The sequence below is a fragment of the Apium graveolens genome, chromosome 3, assembly GCF_009905375.1.
Source record: "Apium graveolens cultivar Ventura chromosome 3, ASM990537v1, whole genome shotgun sequence".
In the NCBI taxonomy this organism is placed as follows: domain Eukaryota; kingdom Viridiplantae; phylum Streptophyta; class Magnoliopsida; order Apiales; family Apiaceae; genus Apium; species Apium graveolens.
Window position 1 is genome coordinate 139,470,536 of NC_133649.1, and position 24,545 is coordinate 139,495,080.

The window sequence follows — 24,545 nt, forward strand, 5'->3', positions numbered from 1 at the left end:
CTCATTTTATTAACTAACTATCGGTTAAAATACTGGTTTTAAGGTACTGGTTTAGGATTAATAGGAGTAAAAATCGGATGCATTTTAATATTTTAAATTATTTTGACATAATTATATTTATATTTAACTTTATTCAATTTATGGTTAAATTTAATTAAGCTATGGATAATGGTTTGTTTGCAATAGAATGCATAGAGATTAATTCGGAACAATATTTTTGTTTTCAAAAACAGAAAGACAGAAATCAGGAAAATAAAAGAGAAACCCAGATGGTTGGAGAAAGTCCGAAAGTGTAACACACCTCCACAGAATCACATATATAACTTACTTATAAAGAAGAAGAAAAACAAGAAGAGGATGTCTGAGAAATTCTCAGCAACGTTAAGAATAGGAGACCTTAATGATTACATAGCTCCTTCTCAAGGCTGTGTTGTTTCTCTCAACTCTAAATCCACTTCCAATAGATTGGTGGTAATTTTCCTCATTCTTTTTTTTTTTAATCTGTTTATTGTATTTATTAGCTCTATAATTTGATTCTTCTTTGAAAGCTTTTTTAATTTACTGTTTCTTCTTCTTGTTTTACTCAAATTCACTCTTTGTTTTCTTGTTTCGACAACCTTAAAAGTTTTGTTTTTGACTTTATTATGTGGGTTTTTGTTTTTTATTTTATGTAAATGGTAAGTGGGCAAGTTTTGGTTTTTAATTTTGGGGATGACCCTGATGTGTTTTTGCTCTGAATTTATTGTCTTGTACTTGTGGTTTGGTTTTTGGGATGACTCTGATATGTTGTTTCTCTGAATTTGTTGTCTTCATCTTAAAGAACAATGGCTCGAAAGTTGCGATTGCTCCTAAACAAATGCAAGTTGAGCCCGTGAAGATATCGCTCAAGGATTGTTTAGCGTGCAGGTAAATCACTCTCTTTGAAGTCTTAATAATGCTATTCTTGGTAGGCTGGTTTTGTTGTTGGTGAAGTTTTAGTTATTTGGATTGAAGTTTGTTAGTTGCTGTAGGCCTCATGTGGGAATATGTTATGTTATTAAAGAAGACTAACTTTTCGGTTACTGGATATAGACTATTTAGGTCTCGGAAGGTGAACCATTGGAATATTATTAATTACAATCATGCCTACATGAGATGACTGGTCTAACTACATGTCTACTGTTTACCCTCCTTTCAAAAAAATAAATAAAAATCTGCTACTGTTTTACCCTCATCAGTAGCTAAAGTTACATGATTGTTGATATTGTTTAGCTTGTCAATTGATGAAAATATTAGGTTTTGGGCTGTGTCTTGCTCTAGTTTGTTGTATTGTGTTGATTCTTGTTTTGAGTTAAATGTTTTTGTACCTTTTTTAAGGTGTTGAACTTGAATATTTTTTTGATGGTCTGTACAGTGGTTGCATAACTTCTGCAGAGACGGTTATGCTTGAGAAGCAGAGTTTGGATGAGTTTCTTTCTAGTATTGATAAAGGGAAGACTGTTATTGTATCTTTGTCTCCCCAATCCAGGGCTTCCCTTGCAGAGTACTTTGGGCTTTCTCCCTTGCAGGTGTGAAATATTGAAGTTTGTAACTTATATAGTTTTCCTAGTGTGTTAAATGTTATATGATCAAGTATAGCATGAGTGTCAATGTTATTGTTGTATTGTACATGTTTGTGAATTTGCAGTCCTGTCTTATTATTTAAAATTGCTAAAAGAAAAAAAAAAGAATTGGTGCATATTGCCAACATAATTTCCTAATAGTTTGACTTTTTTTCAATTTTCAGGTGTTTAAAAGACTAACTACATTTTTTAAGTCTTTAGGAGTTAGGACTCTGTTTGATACCTGCTGCAGCCGAGACTTGGTACTCATAGAATCGTGTAATGAATTTATTACACGTTACAAGCAAAGCCATTCGTCTGGTGATGATAAAAGTAAATCATTGGTACCCATGATATCCTCTGCATGTCCTGGTATTCATTAATCTTTATAGTTCTGTTTGCTGCCAAGTCTTTGGGAGCTTTTAGTTTAGTTAATCATGGTAATTGGTTAAGAATGTGTTATATATTTTTGGTACTGTACCAGGTTGGATATGCTATGCTGAAAAAACGCTCGGCTCATATATTCTGCCTTATATTTCTTCTGTTAAGAGCCCTCAACAAACCATGGGAGCAATCATTAAGCAACACTTGAGCCAGAAGATGTCTATCAGGTGAATTTTTCTGTTTGGGCGCTGTATGTTATACTGGTTTGCAATCTAATATATTTAGTATCAAGATTACGATCTGAAAGTTCAACAAGTATGTGTTTGACAAGTTTAAATGGATCAAAAACAGTTCACCTGTGATTGAAAAGGTTGTACCTCTTGACTGTAAATAATGCCAACACGTGAGTTGGGGACTACCCAATTGTTTCCTCTATCATCTAGTATTAGAATGTGCACTTGTCATGGAAAGATAATTTTACTTTATCTAAGTTTTATTTCCGAGTGTAACTAAGCAAGCCTCGTGCAGAAACAAACTTATGACTATCTTACTCTTTATATGCGCAAGTTTAGGATTTTTTATAGAGAGAAAGGAGCATAAGTCTATTGGGAGTTGGGACCATGGTTTAGAAATAAATGCAGCATTTTAAAATATTGGCTTAAATCTACTCTTATGTGTTGTGCAGAAGCCTTTTTTTTTCCCAGTATTTTGTGTGTGTGAGTGTATATATGTTCAAGTAGTTATTCATTATTTGTTATTGCTGATTTTTAGTTTGGTCTTTGTATTTTTTAATTGGTCTTTGTACGCATAAAAGCAACATTTATAGATATAGCAGTTGGGTATGTGTTCTTGGTTGATTATTGAACATTTGGCTAGCAGGCCTGAAGATATCTACCATGTGACAGTGATGCCCTGTTATGACAAAAAGCTTGAGGCTTCAAGGGATGACTTTGTCTTTGGTGTTGAATCTCATGGTGATGGGCCTATTGTAAACATAACAGAGGTAGATTCGGTGTTGACATCTGGAGAAGTTCTAGAATTAATACAGGTATGACAAAAGTTCAGTTTTAACTTTATAATCTCTTGCTGTCACCATAATACTTCCATTTCTTGTTTGCACAAACATCTGATAGAAGTTGGTTTCCAACCCCAAACTAAGCAATAAGGGTGAAGAGGAGGGTAGAAACACAAATGTCATTGTTTTTCGGAGAGTTAAATTGGACAAGTGACGAATCTTATTTGTTGTTATTGATTCTTACAGTCTAAAGGAGTTGATTTTAAAGCATTGGAAGAGTCTCCACTCGACCAACTGTGAGAAATTTAATTTATTTTTGGATTTCTGTATTTATTTAGTAAACATTTTAGCAAGTTTTGATGAATAAACCATCATCTCATATCTGCAGTCTTACAAATGTTGATAAAGGACAGCTTTATGGTGTCAGTGGAAGTTCTGGAGGATACGCAGAGACAATTTTCAGACATGCTGCTAAAACTCTTTACGGTCAAGATATTCAAGAGCCTCTAGTCTTTAAGACAGTAAGGAATTCAGATTTCCGTGAAGTGAGTCTAGAGGTAGGTTTGACATGTTGACTGTTCTAGTAGCTTTTTCTTTCTTTTTAGTGGATAATATTTAAGGATCCTCGTGTAAACTAAGAATAATGTTGATGGAAGTAACATGATATGAAAGTAAAAGGTTATTTAGGTTACCAAGAAGTATGTCTAAGTTATTTATATGTGAACTGTGGACACTACTTTGCACAACATATAAGATGAGTGTGTGTGTAGTTGGGCGGTGTGCCTACACCCGCACCCACACCCAGACATACAAGGCCTCAAATGCTGCTAGTTTGTTTGACTGCAATTTTGATAATGTTCAGTATGCCCCTTGTTAATGCAAACCAAAAAGCGTAACTTAAACAATGAGTATTGATAACTGGATGAGCAAATCTTTTATAGGGTACGGAGGCAGTCTACTAGTCTAGCTTGGGAATCCCTTACATATTGTTTCTGGTAGATAAAAAGCCTAGAATAGAGCAAGTCTAGTTCATCTGAAATTTGGAAAAAATATTTCTTTTATTTCCCATGGTATATTCCTTCTTTTTGTTTCGTAATATTCAGTAGAGGTTATTTGTTCAAATTCCAGTCCGGGAGTCTATTTTACTTCAGCTGCTAGGCTTGTTGAGCTTACGGTGTGGTTTTGTTGCAAACAAGAAAAAATTAATATTAAACAAGGAAATCGGAAACCAAATAATGATGATAGCTTAACTGTGAAGGAGTAGTTTGTCTGTATCAGAAGATTGCTAATCAGTAAAGGCCAGGGATAGCTCTGGGCAAGGCACATAAGAGGCTGGGCTTCTATTTCTTGTTACCGTAGAATTCATTATCATTAATAAAAAGGTGAAGAGTGCCTATTTGAGAACATTCTCCGCTTTGTCTTTATAAGCTGCCAGTAGATTGGAACAGAATAAGAAAGCACGAGGAAGAAATAAATTATATTCTTTCTCCTAGTTACTTCAGCAAGGTTGATCTATGCATAGGCATTCCTGGTGTTTTTATTTAACTTTAATATTCAACTCAACCTATATGTAGTTATATTCCCCGGTAGTTGCATTCTTGCATGCATGGTTGCTTACTGTTTTCTCCTTCTGCTGGATCTACCATATGGAGCCTCTAGATTATTTTTACGTATGCCATCTCTTAGATTAATGGAAATTACTTTGTAGACCTTTCTTTTTTTTTGGGAACTATTCTCTACTGTTTAATTAAGAAGAAGGCTAATTAAACTGTTGCTCCTAGATCCATTATATTCCAAACATTTTCTGGAAAATTATTTTTTGGTTAGTGATGCTTAAAATTATTGATACTGTATATGTTTGATAAGTCTTTTACTCCCTTGCAAGTTGCAACTATGTGTTTGAGTTCTAGTCTCGGAAGTTTTGTTCACATGTATAAGGGAAACTTTGGGTTTTTGCTTTAGGGTAGAACAGGTAAGTTAAACTTTGAGTCGATTTGGTGTTTGCTGAGGCATAAATCTTGGATGTTAAATAAATAAATTCATGTTCTCTACTATTGGTGTTCGCATAGGTCCTAGTGCCTTCTCCTTCCTTGGGACCAATCAAATGGAACTCTACAAACCGTTTTGTATGCCATCTCTTAGATCATTACAATTTACACATGATTACATCTAGGTCTTTTCTTATTCTGAAATTATTATTTGCTGAATAATTAGAAAGACAGCTTAAGTTTAGGATTTTTGTATATTTCATTTGTATTCTGGCACACACTTTTTGGTTAGTGTAGTTTCAGAATTGTGGATTCAACACTTTATTCAAATTTTTTCCTTGCCAGTTGCAACTATGTGTTTGAGCTCTATTCTTGGAGCTCTTGTTCACACGTGTGAGGGAAACTTTGAGTTAATGCTTTAGGGAAGAAGAGAAAAATTAGACTTTGAGTCAGTTCGGTGTTTGCTCGGGTCTTAACTCTTTGGGGATGAATAAACAAATAATTGACATTATGAACTTCTATGCCTGAATGTACGACAGCTCCTGCTGTGCAATTTTAGCAAATGCTGTAAATTTTCAACAGGCAGGCGCTGTTAAACATTTATACTTTCACCCTTGTTTTCAGTATAATGTAAGTATCTACCATTATTGTTTACTGCAGGTAGAGGGTGAAATTGTATTGAAGTTTGCACTGTGTTACGGGTTTAGGAATCTGCAAAACATTGTCAGGAAAATTAAAATAGGAAAATGTGACTACCAGTTTTTGGAGGTCATGGCCTGCCCTTCAGGTAATATATATCTATATTTCTTTCTTAATTTAAACCTAGCACTGCAAAATAATGCTGAAAACACATGTAGCTAGTAGAAAGAATCTTTGTACTTTTTATCATGCTTGAAGCCTTGAATTTTAATATATGTATTCTGTTGTTTATAGGGTGCCTGAACGGTGGAGGTCAAATTAAGCCAAAGCCTGGTCAGTCTGGTAAAGATTTAATTCAGTCACTAGAGGCCAAATATATAGAAAATGTAAGTTTTGGCTTCTTACTAGATTGTGTACTTGTGTTAGTTTGGGTGTATATCAATGCCAGTTATCTTTCTTAAAGATTTCTTTGCTTTCGGTGGTTGAACATGTACATTAGTAATAAATTACACCAAGTTACCAGTGCTCAGTGGGGCTCCAATTATTGCCTACATATATTTCTGTAGCACATAATGCACGTTATGCCCGAAGTTAATTTTCTAAGGTATTGTTTCTTATCATGATTTTTCTTCACTCTGTTTTCTAGGTTTTAATTAGTGATCCTTTCCACAATCCCCTTGCCAAAAGTTTGTATGATGAGTGGCTCCAGCAACCTGGATCGGAACAAGCTAAGAGACACTTGCACACAGAATACCATCCTGTGGTGAAAAGTATTACCTCTCAACTGCAGAACTGGTGAATTATGTTGTTTCTTCCAAGATTCGTTGATGATGCCACTTACAACAACAAGCCACCCAATTTACTCGAAAGCTCAGTCTAATATCGAGAGTTGGATTAAAATTTTGAGAGCCCCAGATTTTATATTTTAAAGATGCCATGCGGATGCAACCTTTGGTCCGATGTGAATTCTCATGTGCCTTGCCATATTCTTTATCATGAAAATAAGGTACAATACTAGCAAAGGATCTGTAATTTTTTAAAGCAGGGTAGGTTTTTATCCTGTATGAAAGTCTCGGAGTTATATTACTGTACACGTGTATACTTAATTAATTCGATCATTTGTTTCCAGAGAATATTACTAGCATCAAGTTCTGTATGTAAAACTTTGTATCATGATGTAAAAGTTAATTTTGGAATTGATTATCTTGCAATTTGCTAATTTCTTTATTCTTTTTTTTTTTTCTAAAATGAGTTTCTAATGGATTCTCTCTTACAGCTGGTCGTTATTTTACCAAGTATTCTATAATTTGTTTATAATTTAAAAGCAATAACCATTTTGTTATTTACGTCAAAATAACCTTAAAAATATGTTTGTGTTCTTTTCTCCTAGTCGTCATGAACATTTTTCTCTCAAAGACCTCAAGTCCTGGCAAATTATGAACAAATTGTGATATGATTCATACGAAACAGTTACTTGTATACCATATGAAAAATAGTGATATGGAACAGCCTCCAATAGTCCCATGTGAATCAAAATATATCACCATCCTCTAGGGATATCTTGCTGTTTTTTTTAAATCAGAGTATCGTAAACCTGCTACAACTTTTTACCGAATAACATATTGCAATACGATTTTCTCAGAAAACCACTTCAAATTCTTCTATTTATATTTTCTTTTGTTAAAATCAGAGCAACACTTAAAGTTGTGTTTTTCTGAAGATTTCTAGCCGGTCTTCACGTATTTGTATGTGATAAAGCAACAAATTACACAATTTTGCATCTGTAGAAATAATATGTAAGCCATAAAATTATAAGATGTGTGTCGTTTCGTCTATGTGAATACACAACTAAAATTTCGAAATGTTTTTTTTCCTGTTTAGAAATGACTACTTGCTAGATACTCTTCCGTCAGAAATAATAGTTTTGCAGGGAGCATCAGCCTATTCAGGATCCCCTAGTTTCTTCATGATAATGTTACAGTAATGAATGTAGTCGAAAAAATAATAAACAGTTCAATGGTCTTGAAGAGCCTCAATAGCCTTTTTCCATTGATGTGCTCTTTGTTTTGCATCTTCAAATGTCAGTATCTTTTTTGGCTGCAAATGTCAGATTATGAACGTGAGAAAATGTTGGGTCGATGTCAATTTATCTAAAGCCAAATACGGCCGTAAAAGTGAAAGAAGCAGTGGGACAGTTCTCAAGTCAAGGAGATTAAGTGTTCAAGAATACTGCAGACGAACACATTGTTGATCTAAGTAATTATGATAAGATATCACCGCATCATACAAGGTTTCAAGAAAATCTGACGTGACTTGTGTTTGGTAAATCTGTTGAAATTTATTTAACATCATAATAATATAATATTATAATTGGATTTAAAGAAAGGGAGGAAGGACTTACAGTACAAATCTTGAAATTTGTAGGACTGACAACTTGGATGCTAAGTTCATTAGGGTTGTCTGACCAAATTATACTCGCTTTAGCTTCTAGCTTTGAGGGGTTCACATAAATCAACTTTGGCTTGTTGGTGAGGATAAGCTGGACTTTCTTGCTTGTTAGTTTTTGATGTTTCTTGACCATGGATATCATAAGAATGGATTCATTTGGCTCCAAAAATTCTTGCCTGTTAAGAGCAAAAATTAAGTACAGAAATATGACTTGCGTAACTTTGAGCAACAGAAGAAAGCCAATGTGGCCATCCCAAGGCATCTTGAAATTTTTATACATAAGTGAAAAAGAGAGCTTCAGAAAACATCACAGTAATGGTTCAAGGTATTTCTAATGGATCATAAAGTTTTTAGTAACATTATTCATTCACAATATGTTCACTTTTCAAGTGATTACATCATACATTGACAGTGAATTCACTAGCATCAACACAAATAATAATGTAGTGAGTAGTGGGATGTGTGCATGTTTAATGACTACTCATTAGACTGAGCGTGTAAGAAGCAAAGAAAAAAGAAAGAAACTCGGAGACAAATGGGAGAGAAAAGGAAAGGAGACTAGGTGAACTATAAGATTCAATGTATCTTCTTGTTCTAGTTGCTGCTGAAAGGAAATAATGTGAGTTTGAGCAACAAAAAAGTTGGAATATTACCATTTCGAGTCGAAGGAATCAATAGAAGCAAGTCTAGTAATAGAAGATGCAGATTCATCATTTCCAGTGGTATGTCTTTCTGAACCATCCCCATCATGTGAGAGGTACCGTGAAGAATTCTGAGCATCAACCCCATGCGAATAAGCCAAACTTAAGTCAAAAGGTGTGTTTATAAGAAAAACAATATTGTTTCCTTGATCTGAAAACCACCATACAAAGCCAGTTATTTCTAAATCAGTCATTCATACAAATAATGCCATACCTTTCGCTGCAAAGCAAGTGCAGGAGGCTTCATTGCTTTTAAATTCTCCCAATCAACTCCTTTAAAGAAAGGATGATTCTTTAAAGAAGCATAGCCATCAGGCCCTGCACCTGGCCGCTTGCTAGGATCAATATCCTGCATCAATGTTCAACTTTAGTCGCAGGGGAAAAGCTTCAAAAGAAGTAGGAGCAGATCTGTTGTCTGTATATATATGACTGAAGAGTCGAAAATAAATTAATTAACTTAAGTTCAGACCAATGGACTTGACAAATGCTTTGCAAGTCTTACTCATTTTAGGACCCATATCTCACTGTAGGACCTTAATTAATCAACATACCCTCAAACTCAAATTATTTAAATGCATACTTTGTATTGATTAACCAATGTTTTGTGTATAAAAGAAGTTTCTGGAGGACCCTGCAACATGTAAAAGTTGTTGCTAGTACTTGTACCCAAAAAGATCTAAAAAGAGAGTAGCATTCTCTACACAAACTTTAGCTACCACTATTTGGGTGTAAAACTTCAACACCTGTTCACAATTAATTGATCCTAAAGAGAATTTGTAGTAAGCGGTAAATTCAGCTATTTATAAACAAAGCATTCAGCCCAGTTTGTATGTCTGTAGAGCTAGACTAAGGGTAAAGCCCAGCAAGTGCAAGTAAAAGAAGCTCGACTGACTTAAGCATTCGGAGAGTAACATTTGAAAAAAATATTAGTAGCAAATATCAATAAGTCTTTTTTCTATTTATTACTTGCATATCTTCTTCCATAACGGGAGCAGATTATTTTTGTTTTTTTAACAGCCCTACATGTATAAGTATAAAACTAGTAAAAAGCACAGCATTGGAAGTCATTCTGATGCATATTTGTAGCCAATAATATTGGCGGAAATTATACGCAGAGCCATATTTTGTCGTGGTATTCTAAGAAGTGATTCAAGAATAGTAGTTTATTTATGTGTGTCATACTTCGTGTGGTGTGTATGTTCGTGTATGGAGAGTTGTATTGTATCATGTATGTACATAAATTTGTGTGTTATTATAAGGATTCGTTAAATCTGCTAAGCATCCAAGGATAAATACACATGCTCAAAGAAGTCAAATAAACAATAGTATGGACACAAGTACGCTGATTTATGTTGTGTGGGTGATTTTACACACTAGCAAGCAAGTACTCGTTAACTCGTGTTGCAGATAACAAAATAAAATTTGTATGAACATACATATTAAATTTGTTTTACAGTTATATTATACAAGAAAACACTACAATATAGATTCATCTATGGTCAAGAAATGAGCTTGCTGCGAATGCTGAATCTCTAATCCACATAAGTATATATTCTGAAATTTTTTGACAGCTGGTAATAATAACTTGAAGAAATAGTTATGGTTGCTGAATGATCGATATTCAGTTTATAAGCACTATATGGATGTTCCGATTTACAGTACATGAAACATAATATACTAGGATAAATTCAGAGCAACAAATGGTTCCTTAGAATGATATTGTTTGAAGTACTTTATAAAAAATCATTGCCAAATATGTATAGTTGTATACATTTGTGAAATAGTGATGTCGTTTAGAAAGAAGCAAAGTTTGTTTGGTTTCAGAAACAATGTGACTGGACAAAGGGAAGAGAAAAAGAGGAAATTTTACATGCAACTTATAAGAAAGTAGCTGAGTTGACTTGATTATAATCTGGGTATGGCCTATTACAACTTACCAATAATCGATTAATCAGATCTTTGGCTTCATCACAAAAGTAATCCGGAAATCTGAGGTCTCTGGCTATAATTCTTTGGAATGTCAGCCATTCACTGGCATCCTTGAAGGGAGAAGTTCCAGCAAGCATTTGATACAAGGTACAGCCAAGTGCCCACAGGTCGTTTCTGTTAACACACGTGCGAAGACATAAAAAATTAGTAAGCCATCCTACAATGATAAACATGATTTATAATTCACATAGCTAGATGCAAAGAAGTATTAGAAGCATCAAAATTTCAATTGAAAATTCCACAGTTGCAAGATATTTCGGTCAATAATACATCCATGCAAGTATCAAAGCTCTTCCTAGAACAATTTCTCACCCAACTGTAGCAGGAGATGAATTTAGCACTTCTGGAGGTACATAAGCGGCAGTTCCAACAAAGGTGCAAGCTTTATCATCTGTAAAGAAACATTATCATATTATAACACACGGTCAATTTGTTTATACTTTTCCCCAGCATACCAATGAGCTCTGGTTGAACTGGTGTGGAGTCCTTTTATATTGTCGAAACAACTCCAGCAGTCTATTATAATATATGTACATAGTTCAAGATATTACCTGATGCTGCATTAGGAAGGACAGTTATTGAGCTAACTCGCATAGGCTTTACGCTACCAAAATCCGCAATTTTTATGTGCCCATCGGAACTAAGTAATAGATTCTCTGGCTGCCATCCAACAACCTGTCAGCAATTTTCTTATGCCATGGACACATAATAATATTTAGTGAAGCACCTTAATATCACGATGTAACAGTCCCACTTTATGTATGTACTCGAGCGCGTCTACAACTTCAGCAGCATAGAAACGGGTTTCATCTTCTGATAATCGACCTTTCTACACTGACACAAATTCAATTGATATTGGACACTTGAAACCTTAAAACTAGGCAGGCAAGAAATAATGATGATAATTCAAAAGTAGGAAATGAGAAACTAAAATTCACTAAAACTTGAACTATAATATCAAATGAAGAACGATTTTATGCTAAATTAAACAATATATAGAGCAAATACATATGTAATATACAATTACAGCAACTGTATGCCTTCACTAAAAGTGGCACTTCTTGCATTATATATGCAGGAACGCCGCATCAGTAAAATTACTAGTGAAGTGACAAATCTTAGAATAAATCATACGTGCATTGAATTTATGATGACAGGGCCAGGTTACAAAATAATTTTCAACAAACTTTTTACGATTTTCCTATAATGAGGAAATAATTAATAACATATTCATAATTAACTCACCCTGGTAATTTGATCAAATAGTTCTCCACCTTCACAAGATTCTAGTGCCATGTCTTCATAGTACCGACATATGAACCATGTCAATAACAAAATTTAATACATACAAGCACATAACTAAATATGGAGTACCTAAATACCAACTAGATTCAGTCAAGAGTACATACATAAGGAAAGAGCATCTTGAAATGTAAAGAACAAACGCACAATGCCAGGATGATCCAGTTGATCAAGTACTATCCGCTCTAGCTTCACATATGCAGTTTTATTTTCCTTAGTAATGAACTTTTTATCCATGATCTTCAATGCATAAACCTTTCCTGTGTCTTTCTTTTTTGCCCTGACAACCTGGTCAAATCATTGTATAGAAAATAAACACCAAAGAACAAGAAGAATATCAGAAGAGTGAATATTATTTTAGGGTGTCCTTGCACTAAGCAAACCAAGAACATTTAAGCTATATGCTTTTGAACAATCATTAGTATAAATCTGCAGGTAACTTGTTATTCACCCAGAAATAAATATAAAAGTAAACCGGGCTTTTGCTTACAAGCTCAATATTACAAACTAGCAAGTCATTTGTCTGGGAATTCCCTAAAGCTCAATATTTTTAGACTCAGGTCAACTGCAATCGCCTGCCCAAGGGAGAAATTATCTGGATCTACAACCATATTCCACAACACAGCAAGGTCCTTCTCTGTTTTCTTCCTAGATAAACATGCACATCACAGATGTCCTGTTGTTTCCTTAAGCCACTAATATAGCAGGTGCTTGTGCCACTGCATATCAAGAGTCCAAGTAGCAGCCTGCCCCCATGACAACTGACAAGAAGCCTAAAAATCTTTCACACACATTATAGACTCTAAACACAATGGAATACTTTTATGATGACAATTTAGGATAGTTGAATCATGATGAAGATTGGTTAGAACATGGAATGTGGTTAAGACTTAAGAACCAGGGTGTGGGAAGACTTGCTTGAAAATATAAACTAATCGCACAATTCCCTTTTCAGACTACCATTTTTGTCTAGTACATGTAAAGGATAGATGAGGTCCTAATATTTCCTAATGCTGCAGTTACCCCAGGCCCGGCAGAACCTCTGTTGATTGTATTGCAGAACGTGTGCACGAATATTACTGATTGCATCTTACTAAAACATATTGATACAATAGAGTCTTACCATTATTTCGAGATTGTCATATTACCATGAAATTAATATACGGACATGGTAGTGGACAAACTACACCAATCACATAAAAAAAAAATACATGCATTCAAAACATTATAAAGAAACACAAGGATACCAGATAAATCAATCAATGACAATTACTAACAAGAAAATAATAAGAAAAGGAAAGGGACCTTAGAATAAGAACCAACACCATAGATCTTGCCTAATTCAAAGTCTTTAATGGTGAAATTTTCTTGTGGGGCCCTGAATGTAAAGCTCTTAGACCTTAGAGGAGGCTTATTTGTATTTGTATTTGTATTGTTTGTATTATTATTTTTATTCATTAAATTATTATTATTATTATTATTATTATTATTATTATTATCTTTCTCCATGGTATCAATGGCTGCACCTCCTCCTCCTCGTCCACCTTGATCCCCAAGAGCTGCTGACATTGTTTTTTTCTTTGCGGGTAAAAACCATACAGATGTTGTTATAGTATGTGTGTAAAATATAACAAGTTCGTGCCTAAAAATAAAACATTGGAATTGAAGAGGTGACGAGCATCCAGGGCGGGGGATCTAGAAATTTGTTTAAAGAGACAACCAACATATGTATTTTGAAAAAATAATTTTATATTTTTGAATTCTGAAAAATATTTTTAAAAAAACTAATAATTAAATAAAGTAAAATTTCATTTTACAAACTGTATCCATTATTAAAGCCACCATATATCATTATTAGATTCTCACATCACATGTGTGTGTTACGGCCTCCGATTAAAACAGGAAGGGAAGACCCACGTAACTGAAAAGTAGGGCCGTAAACGAACTGAACCGTTCGTTAAACTCGTACGATTCGTTCGAGTTCGAGCTCGATAAACTCGTCCGATAATCTTATCGAACTCGAGTTCGAACAACATTTCTTGTCCGATAATTTTAACGAACTGAACCGAACTTTTAAGGTGTTCGACTCGAGTTCGGTTCGTATTCGGTTCGAGTTCGGTTCGTTCGTTAAGCTCGATTTCGGTTCGAAAAAATAGTATATTTATAATATTATATGTATGATTAATAATATATATTAATCATATTTTATAATTACTTCAAATAAATATTTTATCTATGAAAAAATATATAATTAATAGTTTGATACAATTTTTCACATAAAATAATATTTAAAATTATTTTTTTAAAAAAAATATAAATGATGTTCGCGAACAGTTCGTGTTCGTTCGTGTTCGGTTCGATATGTTTGCGAACCGTTCGTGTTCGGTTCGAATATTACCGAACTCGAGTTCGGACAAGAAATTTTGTCCGATAAATTTATCGGACAGTTTTTGGTTCGTTAAAATTTTGTCCGAGATCATTAAAAGTTCGTCCAAATTCGATTCATTTACGGCTCTACATTCCAAAGCACAACAACAGTGTACGAGAAAGAAGAAAGATTCTTATTCCACATGGTCATCCTAGGGAAATTCACGTTAAACACTGCTATAAAATTCATTTTTTGGGAAAATAAAATTGGATTTGGATTATTGGTAATTGGCATATTTTTGTTTAGATAAGTAATTTAGTTTTTAATTTTTTTTGATTTATGCCATAACAATTTTTTGATTTAAGTATTTTCATAAAATAAATTCGATTTGGACTTGTTTTTAATAATTTTAATAAAGTAATATTATTATTTTTGATGAATTAAATAATTTTGACAACATAAAAGATGCCTCTATTTAACACGTTCTAAGAAAGTCTCTATCGAGGATTTATTGCTAGAAAACAACAAGGTTAATGCATTTCTTCCAGCTTAAAAAATTATTTTACCCTAGAGTTTCATAGCAAAATCTTGATTAAGTGAGATTTGATGTTATCTAATTTTATAAATTTAAGACACTATCAGTTTCTTGTTCGAATTCCCTGTATACGTAGGTTCAGAAAAGTGACAATCCACGTGCAATTGGGTCCACAACAGACTTGATAGAAGTATTATATTAAGCCTGATAATAGTAGAAGATTAAAGGGGTAGGCAGGTAATGACAGCAACCTTTGAGCTGCACACATTTAACACAAAATCACAAACTGATCATGATCAAGTATGGCATCTCTGAGAGAAAATCTACACCAAACAGGCAAATACATTGTTAAGTTACCATCATCTGCAATTTAGCCTTTTTCCAGCTAGCATGCGGCGATGATTCGGGTGTTAGCAGGGGCATGCAGGGGCACGGGACTGTGTTACATTTTTGCGAATCGCCTTTACCAACAATATTAAGTTATAAATGCTCAATAGTATGATAGTATTCCCCCGTTACCCTAACCCTACCGAAGTATCTGAAGTTTTTTGATGTACCTGTCTAAGATGCTCACCTCACAATCCAACTAAATTAAATCAGTTGAGTTCTCATAAAAACAAGAAATATACTTAAAACTTGCTACACAACAAACAGCATTCAATATAGAGATGGAAGGAGTATCATGTGAAATTTCACTAACACTTATCATTAAAGAGTTCTGCAAATTATTAATAACAGTATATACTTGCTATTTATATACAAGACTATATAAACCCACTCTTAAAGCGGTTAATTCACTTTTAGAGCGTACAAATAATACACATTCCTAAATAACAGTGGAAATAAGAATAGAAACAATACAACAAACAAACTTAAGTCATGTATAGAGCAAAGCTTACTGTCCCTTGGAGTTTATTTCCATTCTGGAAAGAGCTCCTTGTAGTACTAGGCATATTCGAACTTTGGACCCCAAATTTAATCTGCTTCTTCACGTAGAAGTGATGAAGATATCCTCTCCGCATTCTTTCCTGAAGGAAAAGATGTAGCTCCTGCAGTTTGGAGTGATGACAATGATGAGGGAGCCACTGCTGAAGTTGCAAAGGTGGAGAGAGCACTGATGTTGCTGCTTGCAGTAATGCTAGTACCACTGATAGATCCTTCAGTCACAGACTTAGGAGCTGGTGGCTTTTCAATTTCCATAATCCCTTCTAGCATCTGTACCACTTTTCCCATCATTGGCCTTTGAGAAGGTTGCTCTTGAATGCACCAAAAGCTTATCTGAATTACTCTCCTAACCTGTTCCATGTCCACCTCATGCCCTAAAAGCCGTTTGTCCACAATTGTCTCAATGTTACCGTTCTCAAACTCGTCATATGCCCACAACGAAAACTTCTTCTGATTTGTTTCAGAGGAGACATAGAAGTTCCTTCTCCCGCTCACTATCTCTAACAACACCATTCCAAAACTATATATATCAGATTTAGATGTTATTGGAAGATTGGCAAGCCATTCTGGGGCCAGGTATCCTCTGGTCCCTCTCACACTCGTCAACGTTCGATACCTGTGGTCCTTTGGGTTTACAAGTTTTGCCAAGCCAAAATCTGATACTTTTGCATTGTAATTCTCATCCAAAAGGATGTTCTCTGGCTTTATGTCACAGTGCACAATGCAGTCTCGACATTCTTCATGAAGATATGTAATCCCCTTCGCTGTCCCAAGAGCAATATTAAACCTATTCTCCCAACTCAGCAATTTACTTGACTGACCTTCCGTTGCAAACAGGAAGTGATCAAGAGAACCATTTTTCATAAATTCGAACACCAAAAGCCTGTGACGCCCTTCTGAGCAAAATCCAATTAATCTCACCAAATTTAAATGGTGTGTGCTACTTATAGTTGCAACTTCCATTCTAAATTGTTTCTCACCCTGCTCGATTCCTTCGAGTTGCTTCACTGCAACAACAGTCCTATTAGCAAGAACCCCTTTATAAACAGCACCAAACCCTCCTTCTCCTAACTTGTCCTTGAACCCCTTGGCTGCCCGTTGAAGATCCTTATACGAGAACTGAACAGGTGCACCAGAGGCATACTCAAGCAGCGCGTACTGTGCTGACAGTGCACCAAACTTTGGGCTATTTCTACAGCAGCACCACCAAATTCCACCTTCCAAGAGGACTAAAACTAAAAGAGTAGCCAAAACAACTACAACCACTATCCAAGCACGCAACTTCCATTCTTTATCTTTATCTTCACTGTTTGAGTTTGGTGTTGGATTCGGTTGTGCAGGTCCACAAACCTTAACATATGACGTGCTAGGAAGTGCAGGAGACTGATACCCACTATAGTAATCTGGATTTTTCAAGTAACACAACCCCGTACCATCCGCCAACGATGTTGAAGCACCGCATGCAGAACCAACAAGACAATTCAACCTACAAGCAGAAATCCCCACAAAAAAAACCTGTGAAGCCAATTCAGGCTGATACGTCAAGAACCTCGTATGATCCAGTTGTAACATTGTCGCATTACCAGTACAATCACTAATCTCCACTTTCCTCTTACAACCTTTTCTTGGATCACTTGAATCAATCGGATCAAAATTCCTAGACGGACACCCACAAACCGGCTTAGGATCCGAACCATTATAACTACAAATCCCTAATCTCCCACAATACCCATAAATCTGACAAATATCACTAACAGCAATCCACCTCTCTGTCGCACTACCTCCCGCAGCACTAAAAATCTTCAAATTCCCATCATTATCCAACTTAACATACCTTTGTTGCCCCGCCTCAGCATAATCACTACTATAAGCCACAATAACAGACCCCTCAATCTTAGGATCAAACAACGACAAAATCCCAATAGATTCCAACCTTAAACTAGGCGAGGTTAAATTAACACTAGCGGAAGAATTCAACCCTGAATTATAATACCTAGTAGTCCTATTCCACAACAAAGTCAAGTTGCCATTATCAAGAAGCTTAAATGAATACAACCCATTTCTCAATTCATGTTTAACACTAAAAATCTGACCAGGCATAATAGTATCAGTAGGATTATCAAAACTACTCCAAACAATCTTACTACCATTCTTAAGTACAAGATTACCTGAATCTTCAAGACTAGCTTTCGACACGCCGAGCCCGGAAGTGTTGGACTGCCAAACGACACCGTTTGAGCTTCCATTAACTAGCCTGAGATTCCCATTGGGAAGAAAAGTCAAAGTAGCAGTTGAGTCAACGGCAGCAGCTCCGGCAGACCAGATTTGAATAGTGTTGAATGTAATGGCTGCAAAGAAGGTGTTTGGTGAAGAGGGGTTGGAGATAAATGAGAGAGTGAAAGTGTTATTGGGTGAAGTCCATGTTTGAGTGGTGTCTCCGGCGGAAATGGAGGCGCGGGGAAGTATGTCGGCGGCGAGAATTCCGGCGAGAAATGAAGAAAGGAGGAGATATGTTAATGGGGTTTTCATAATATTTGTGGGTTCTTGAAGATTAGATGTGAAGTGAAGTTTTAAGTTGATGAAGAAGCATTGTTTTAATGGAGTTGGGAGATATTTATGTTTGTGTTCTGAGAGGACTTCAGACCAGAGACTGTGCAGACAGGGAGAGGTACTTGGAAGACTTTGACTTTTCAAATTTACATTGTCCCAGTAGAAAATAATTGATTCATCAATGAGTTTAATGATGTATCAAGTTCATTAATAAAATTTGAGTTTCACTGATTTATTAATTACTAGCATAAATCTGATGTGATGCACGAGTTTCATTAATATTTTAAATTTTTATTTATTAAGTTATATTATATTTTTAAAATATTTATATAAATATATAATGATTATAATTTTTTAATAAAAATAATAGAATCACATGTGTTCGTAATTTAGTAGAATAAATAGCCTATTTCTAGTAATTTAACAATTTAGTAGTTTAACAGATATGTAACACTATTATTTATATTTTTTAATAATATGATAAGTTGTATTCGTAGTTTAGTAGGATAAGTATACTATATTTAGTAGTAGTTTAATAATTTAGTAGTTTATTAGATATCTAACACTATTTATCTATTTTTGTAATAATCAAAATTAGGGAATTATAGTTGAAGCAAACCGTTGAACCAAATTATCTCTATTCCGGCTATTATAATATAATATAGATTATATCAAAACGTTGATAAAATTAGTGATTGAATGACGATTTTTAATTTAAATAAAGGACCAGTAAATAATTTTTGTATTAATAAAAATTATTTATTGATTGTGATTATTTTACCGCATATACACACAAGAACCTCACACAGAACATCATAACATAAATAATTTTCTCATAGAGAAATTCAAATTCACTTAAATATAATTCTTCAAAATAATCCCATTAAAATGATACCAATCAAAACTCCAACTTACAATTCATTAACAAAATATACTCAAATCGTTCGTATCCAAATTATATGAAGTCCAAATAAAATTCTAATAAAATGCAAGAAAATAAATAAGCTACTCTAGATCCACACTCGTGTTCATCACATAAAATAACCCACCTAGTTAAGATTATTTGCTGGAAAAATAAAGGAAACAAAACCGGAAGTGAACAAAAGGATCATATACGAATAACCACAATGTCAAGGTATACATAAGTTACACATGATATATATATATATATGAAACTAAGTTGATCATCAAAACAAGAAGTGCTCACAAAATATAGATATGATAAAATGTCAAGAATACCAAAATCACAATATAAAAAGAATCGTTCAGCGACGCATCACTCTTTATTCACGTTCTAAAATTCTTTCGGGTTCCTCCTCATAAGTCAAATCCGGTCGAACTTTATTCAAGGGGCAACTTACTACATGCGACATAGATAATTATAACCTCTCAACAATGATACATGAAACATATTATGTACCCTTGACAACTGAAGTGGCAAGGCTAATCTGTATGCTACCTCTCCCACTTTTTTCAAAATCTCAAAAGGGCCAATAAATCTTGGATTCAACTTTTCCTTTAACCCAAAACGATGCACTCCCTTCCATGGAGAAACTTTTAGGAATACCTTTTCACCAGGCTCGAAACTTAATCTCCTACGATGCACAACTACATATTTTTTCTGTCGATCTTGAGCTTGTCTCAATTTTTCTCGTATCACCATTAATTTATCATTAGTCTCTTGAACAATATCGGGTCCCTCCAACTTCCTCTCTCCAACCTAATCCCAACAAATAGGTGTTCTACACCTTCTCCCGTATAGAGCTTCATACGGTGCCATCCCGATATTAGTGTAACACCCCAAAATCCGGAGTCGGGGATCCGGGTTGTCACGAGTTCCATTTTCCTTAATAACACCTAATCTTAATAAACAACCAACCAATGTGCACTGTGACCCCACAATACACACACACACCACAAGTTATAGTCTGAGAGATGAATATCAAAAATAACACAAGTCATTTTATTCCACAATTATAAATCATTACACCTTAAAAGGGTTCTGAATAAATTTACATATTCTTTGCAATTAGTACAATTCATAATATGCATAAGTCTGGTACATCAACAGTTGAAACCTAACCTATTGGTAGTTCCCACCTCAGCTACAGCAACATCAACGCCTACAGGAAACTGCGGAACGTTTCCTATCTGCTTGCGAATTGGGAGCTTGGTCATGTTCATCTTGTCTATCTGTTGTTGTGTGATGAAAGAAGAAAGTAAGGGTGAGCAACAAGCCCATCAAAATAACATGTAAAATAATTAACAATATATGTGCCTTCTCATAATATTCATGAAAGTCTTGGTCAAGAAGAAATGAACCAAGTTTGATATCTTAATGCGACGAAGTCGAAAAATATTCACTATATATATACATACATACTTCTCAAAATCTTTAAAATCCTATGACATGTATAATATACACAGAGTTCCAGTTTATAACTGTATAAAATATCGTTGCAAGGTGATCTCATATATCTAACCTCGTCTCAATGTTTTTTCTGAAAATCTTTGTCGTGGTTAAGATAATCATTAACTAGATATCAGTTGAAAAGATGAAGTTATAAGATACTCCAATATACTGATATCTTTTCCAAATACTACTCGAACTACCACCGTTCAGGCTATAATCAGTTTCAAAAGTTTATCACATAGATGAGACTACAAGATAAGACTTGGATAGATTCAATCTTTGAAATATCATTCAAAAGAAATGAAGTTACGAGATACTTCATTAAGTCCCGATATATATATACACCTATATATATATCTTATACTTTCCTTGAAAACCTCTGTAATGAAAAGTATAAATAGAGTTATAATATCCAATGAATTTGGAAAGAAGGGAATTTTGGCATAAACCCGATATCTTGCTAATCAGGCAAAGATACCCATTAAGTAACCTTTTCTACTGTAGATGGATGAATTCCTCGCCGGTCATCACCCTGGCCGCATTAGGACCTCACGCTAGACTGTTACCCGGCCACTCACGCGTGGATGGACTGTCACCTAGCCTCTTATACCATCATAGACCGTACCCCGGCCTGTTGCCGACTCAATTAGATGGACTTACTTCCCGAACATTGGGCAAGTAATCAAATTGTTTTCTCAAAACAACAACCTTGTTGCGAATATAAAATACACCACAGAGCTGGATCCCTTAGATTTTTGAGCGAGTATTCAAGTCCCCTTCGAAAGGGAGATCTTAAATTTGAAAACAAGTTTTGGGATCCGCTCTAACTTTTAAAATCATTTTGAAGACTCGAAAATATTTTAAAGAATGTTTAGAGTAATGATGATTTAATAAAACAGCCCCGATATATTAGAAAATATCTGAATATTATTATTTAAATAATATTCCCATAAAGAATAATATTTATAAAAATAATTGAAGTAGAAGTTTTAAATCTCATACTTGAAACGAATAATAAATAACAAAAGATATACTTATACGAAAGTACGATCCTTATTTGAATAATCGAAAATATGTTTGATTATTATTCAAAACCATCGAATATACCTTATTCGATTAATGGTTATATAAAACTATATATATATATATACACAAATATACATATATTATACTCGGGAACATCGACTCCCGGTTTAGAAAAATGTTCATCTTTGGGTCCCCTATACTAAGGGTATACACAACTATTGCTTATCTCTAGCATAGTTATTATGCAGTTTATAAGCATTTGAACTGATAATAGAATATCAAGATTTCACAACATGCATATATATACCATATCAACATGCTCCAATATATCACAAGATTTGCTCATAACAGTCATGCACTTATCTCAAGATAATGCATCAATATATTTACATCACAACAACAGTATAACAGGTAAAAAACTTGCCTGAGTGTTCCGGGGTAGACTTAAGCTTAGAGTGGGTCCGGTAACCTATGAACAACAACATAAGCCGGAATTAGACCACGGTCGCTTAAGAAACTAGTCAAAACTCACTCATACCCTAACGGTCGCTTATACGCTTAACGATTTGCGTTAATCGCTTGCGTACCCTCGGCTCCACCAATTTTAATAAATTAACCATTACGAATTTTCAGGCGACTCTTTTACGAGTACTTTACCAACTGCCTAAACCACCTTATATATTTGTTTCGTAATCCAATTAGTCTTTTAAGGGCCTTAAACAATGTTTCAAAGTTAAGCAAGGGGTAATGGTTCGCTCGCGAAACGCTGTTACTTAAAACAGTCGTTTTTCCTAAACCGTACATCGGATCTAAACGAACCACATATCAAAACGAAGCTTATGACACGATCTAACTAAACATGGAAAAGTTATAGATTGGTCAGTAAGCTTTCTTTCCCGAAAACTAAGAACAAGCAGTTGAATGAAAACAGGCATTACGACGGCTATGTTTACGCGATTACCAATGTTTATACTACTCCAATTAACCACAAACCAAATCATAACCATCAATACAACCAAACTTCATCTAAACCTCACCAGATCAGTTCATAACCTCAAGATTTTCCAACTCATTCAATCACAAACATGAGCTACTAACTATACTAAGATTCATTAACTAATAAACAAGATTCATAACCCAAAATCACAACAAATCCAACCAAACTTTAAACAAACAAGAATCATTCTTCTCATAAACTATATCAATCAAAATCACTCCTAAATACTCAAAAGTAAGGCTAGGGTATGAGGTTTTAACCTTCCTTGGTGAGTGATAAGTTGCTAGGAAGCTTTAGGGAGCCTTCATCTAACCTCCTACAAGCTTGATCTTTTCTAAGAAATCAAGAAACACAAAGTTAGATCTTGAAGTTACTATTCACCCTAAACTTTTAGGAATTGTTTAACTAGGTAAACCTTGAAATCTTGGATCCAACCTTATAGCATAACTAAGTTATGAATTATGGAAGCTAAGGAAACAAACCTTATAATTTTTGAAGGTGTGTATCTTGAGTTTTGAAAAATTCCTTCTTGTTTTAAGAAGAAAGGCCGAAACAATGAGGGAGAAGAAGAAAACAAAAGCTTCTTGATTTGTGTTTTGATGATATGTGATGTTTAAGGCTTGGTTACTTAGAATTTACCATGGTAAATAATGCTTGGCTTATGATCATCCAACAAAACAAATCTACTTGTCATGCCTATGTCATCTTCCTTATGTCATCCATTTGCCGCATGTCTTTATCTTGTGGTTTGATGATGTCATAATACCTTGGATTCTTGTACAAGCTTGTCCCTTGGTTGCGTATTTGTTTTACGGCTCGCTTAACTTTCGTTCTCGTTATCCGTTTGAGGGATCATATCCGGGATCTCATTAATTGAGCTTCCCTAAATCTTTCCTAATATTTTATAATCCTTTAATGATCCTCTCTTATAATCCTTAATTTTAAAATCTTTTTAATTATGTTACCTTATACTCAATTCTTTCGGTATCTGGTGGATTTTCGGGAAAAATCAAAGTATCCGGATTCGAATTCTAACGACCTTTACATACACTCATTTATTTTGTGGAATACTAATACGATCTTAGAATTTCCGTAAAAGTACTCCTATATAGCGTGGTCTGATAATTTTCCTTAATCAGCATCATCAACAAAAAGTTACTATTCATCAGTATTTCAAAAATTCCAAAAAATTGGGGTTATTATAGTCTCTCCTCCTTAAAAGGATTCCGTCCCGGAATCAGATAGAAAATGAATAGGGATACTTTCTTAGCATTGCACTTTCTAACCCTCAAGTCAATTTCCCACATTGTGGTTCTACCACCAAACTCTGACTAGTTTGATAACCCTTCTCCTAAGAACTTGTTCCTTTTCGATCTATAACCCTTCCTGGTTGCTCCATATAGGTTACGTCTGGTCGGAGGTTTACGGGTTCATATTCCCCTATGTGTCTCGCCTCTGGATCATACTTCCTTAACATTGATACTTGGAACTTATTGCGAACTTGTTGCAGGTTCGGGGGTAGGGCTAGTTCATTTGATAACTTCCCAATACATCTTAATATATCCAAGGGTCCAACAAATCATGGACTTAGCTTTCCCTTCTTGCCGAACCTCATCAATCCCTTCCAAGGCTTTCCAAGGGGATAACTTTAACAACAATAGGTCC

General features: G+C 34.7%; 3 protein-coding genes across 4 annotated transcripts; 1 reads left to right on the forward strand and 2 right to left on the reverse strand.

The window, feature by feature from the left end:
* Positions 1–223: 223 nt before the first annotated feature.
* LOC141712798 (protein NAR1) lies at positions 224–6,806 on the forward strand. The gene is made up of 11 exons (XM_074515869.1): positions 224–471; positions 821–906; positions 1,394–1,547; positions 1,766–1,952; positions 2,065–2,191; positions 2,844–3,012; positions 3,226–3,275; positions 3,368–3,536; positions 5,628–5,754; positions 5,901–5,992; positions 6,253–6,806. Exons 1-11 carry the CDS (start codon positions 358–360, stop codon positions 6,403–6,405), a joined length of 1,428 nt encoding a protein of 475 aa, XP_074371970.1. The 5' UTR covers positions 224–357; the 3' UTR covers positions 6,406–6,806.
* A 582-nt stretch (positions 6,807–7,388) lies between these two features.
* On the reverse strand, positions 7,389–13,630 carry LOC141712799 (3-phosphoinositide-dependent protein kinase 2-like). 2 transcript variants are annotated; one of them, XM_074515870.1, is made up of 11 exons: positions 13,352–13,630; positions 12,154–12,334; positions 11,990–12,042; positions 11,472–11,573; positions 11,296–11,404; positions 11,057–11,135; positions 10,693–10,858; positions 8,970–9,104; positions 8,708–8,826; positions 8,008–8,230; positions 7,389–7,703 (listed from the first exon to the last, which is right to left on the reverse strand). In XM_074515870.1, exons 1-11 carry the CDS (start codon positions 13,613–13,615, stop codon positions 7,620–7,622), a joined length of 1,515 nt encoding a protein of 504 aa, XP_074371971.1. In that variant the 5' UTR covers positions 13,616–13,630; the 3' UTR covers positions 7,389–7,619. The 2 variants fall into 2 exon arrangements, with proteins under 2 accessions (XP_074371971.1, XP_074371972.1); XM_074515871.1 differs by lacking the exon at positions 11,990–12,042 and having other exon boundaries at positions 12,194–12,334.
* A 1,999-nt stretch (positions 13,631–15,629) lies between these two features.
* LOC141712800 (G-type lectin S-receptor-like serine/threonine-protein kinase At1g34300) lies at positions 15,630–18,598 on the reverse strand. The gene has a single exon (XM_074515872.1). It carries the CDS (start codon positions 18,421–18,423, stop codon positions 15,925–15,927), a length of 2,499 nt encoding a protein of 832 aa, XP_074371973.1. The 5' UTR covers positions 18,424–18,598; the 3' UTR covers positions 15,630–15,924.
* Positions 18,599–24,545: the final 5,947 nt, after the last annotated feature.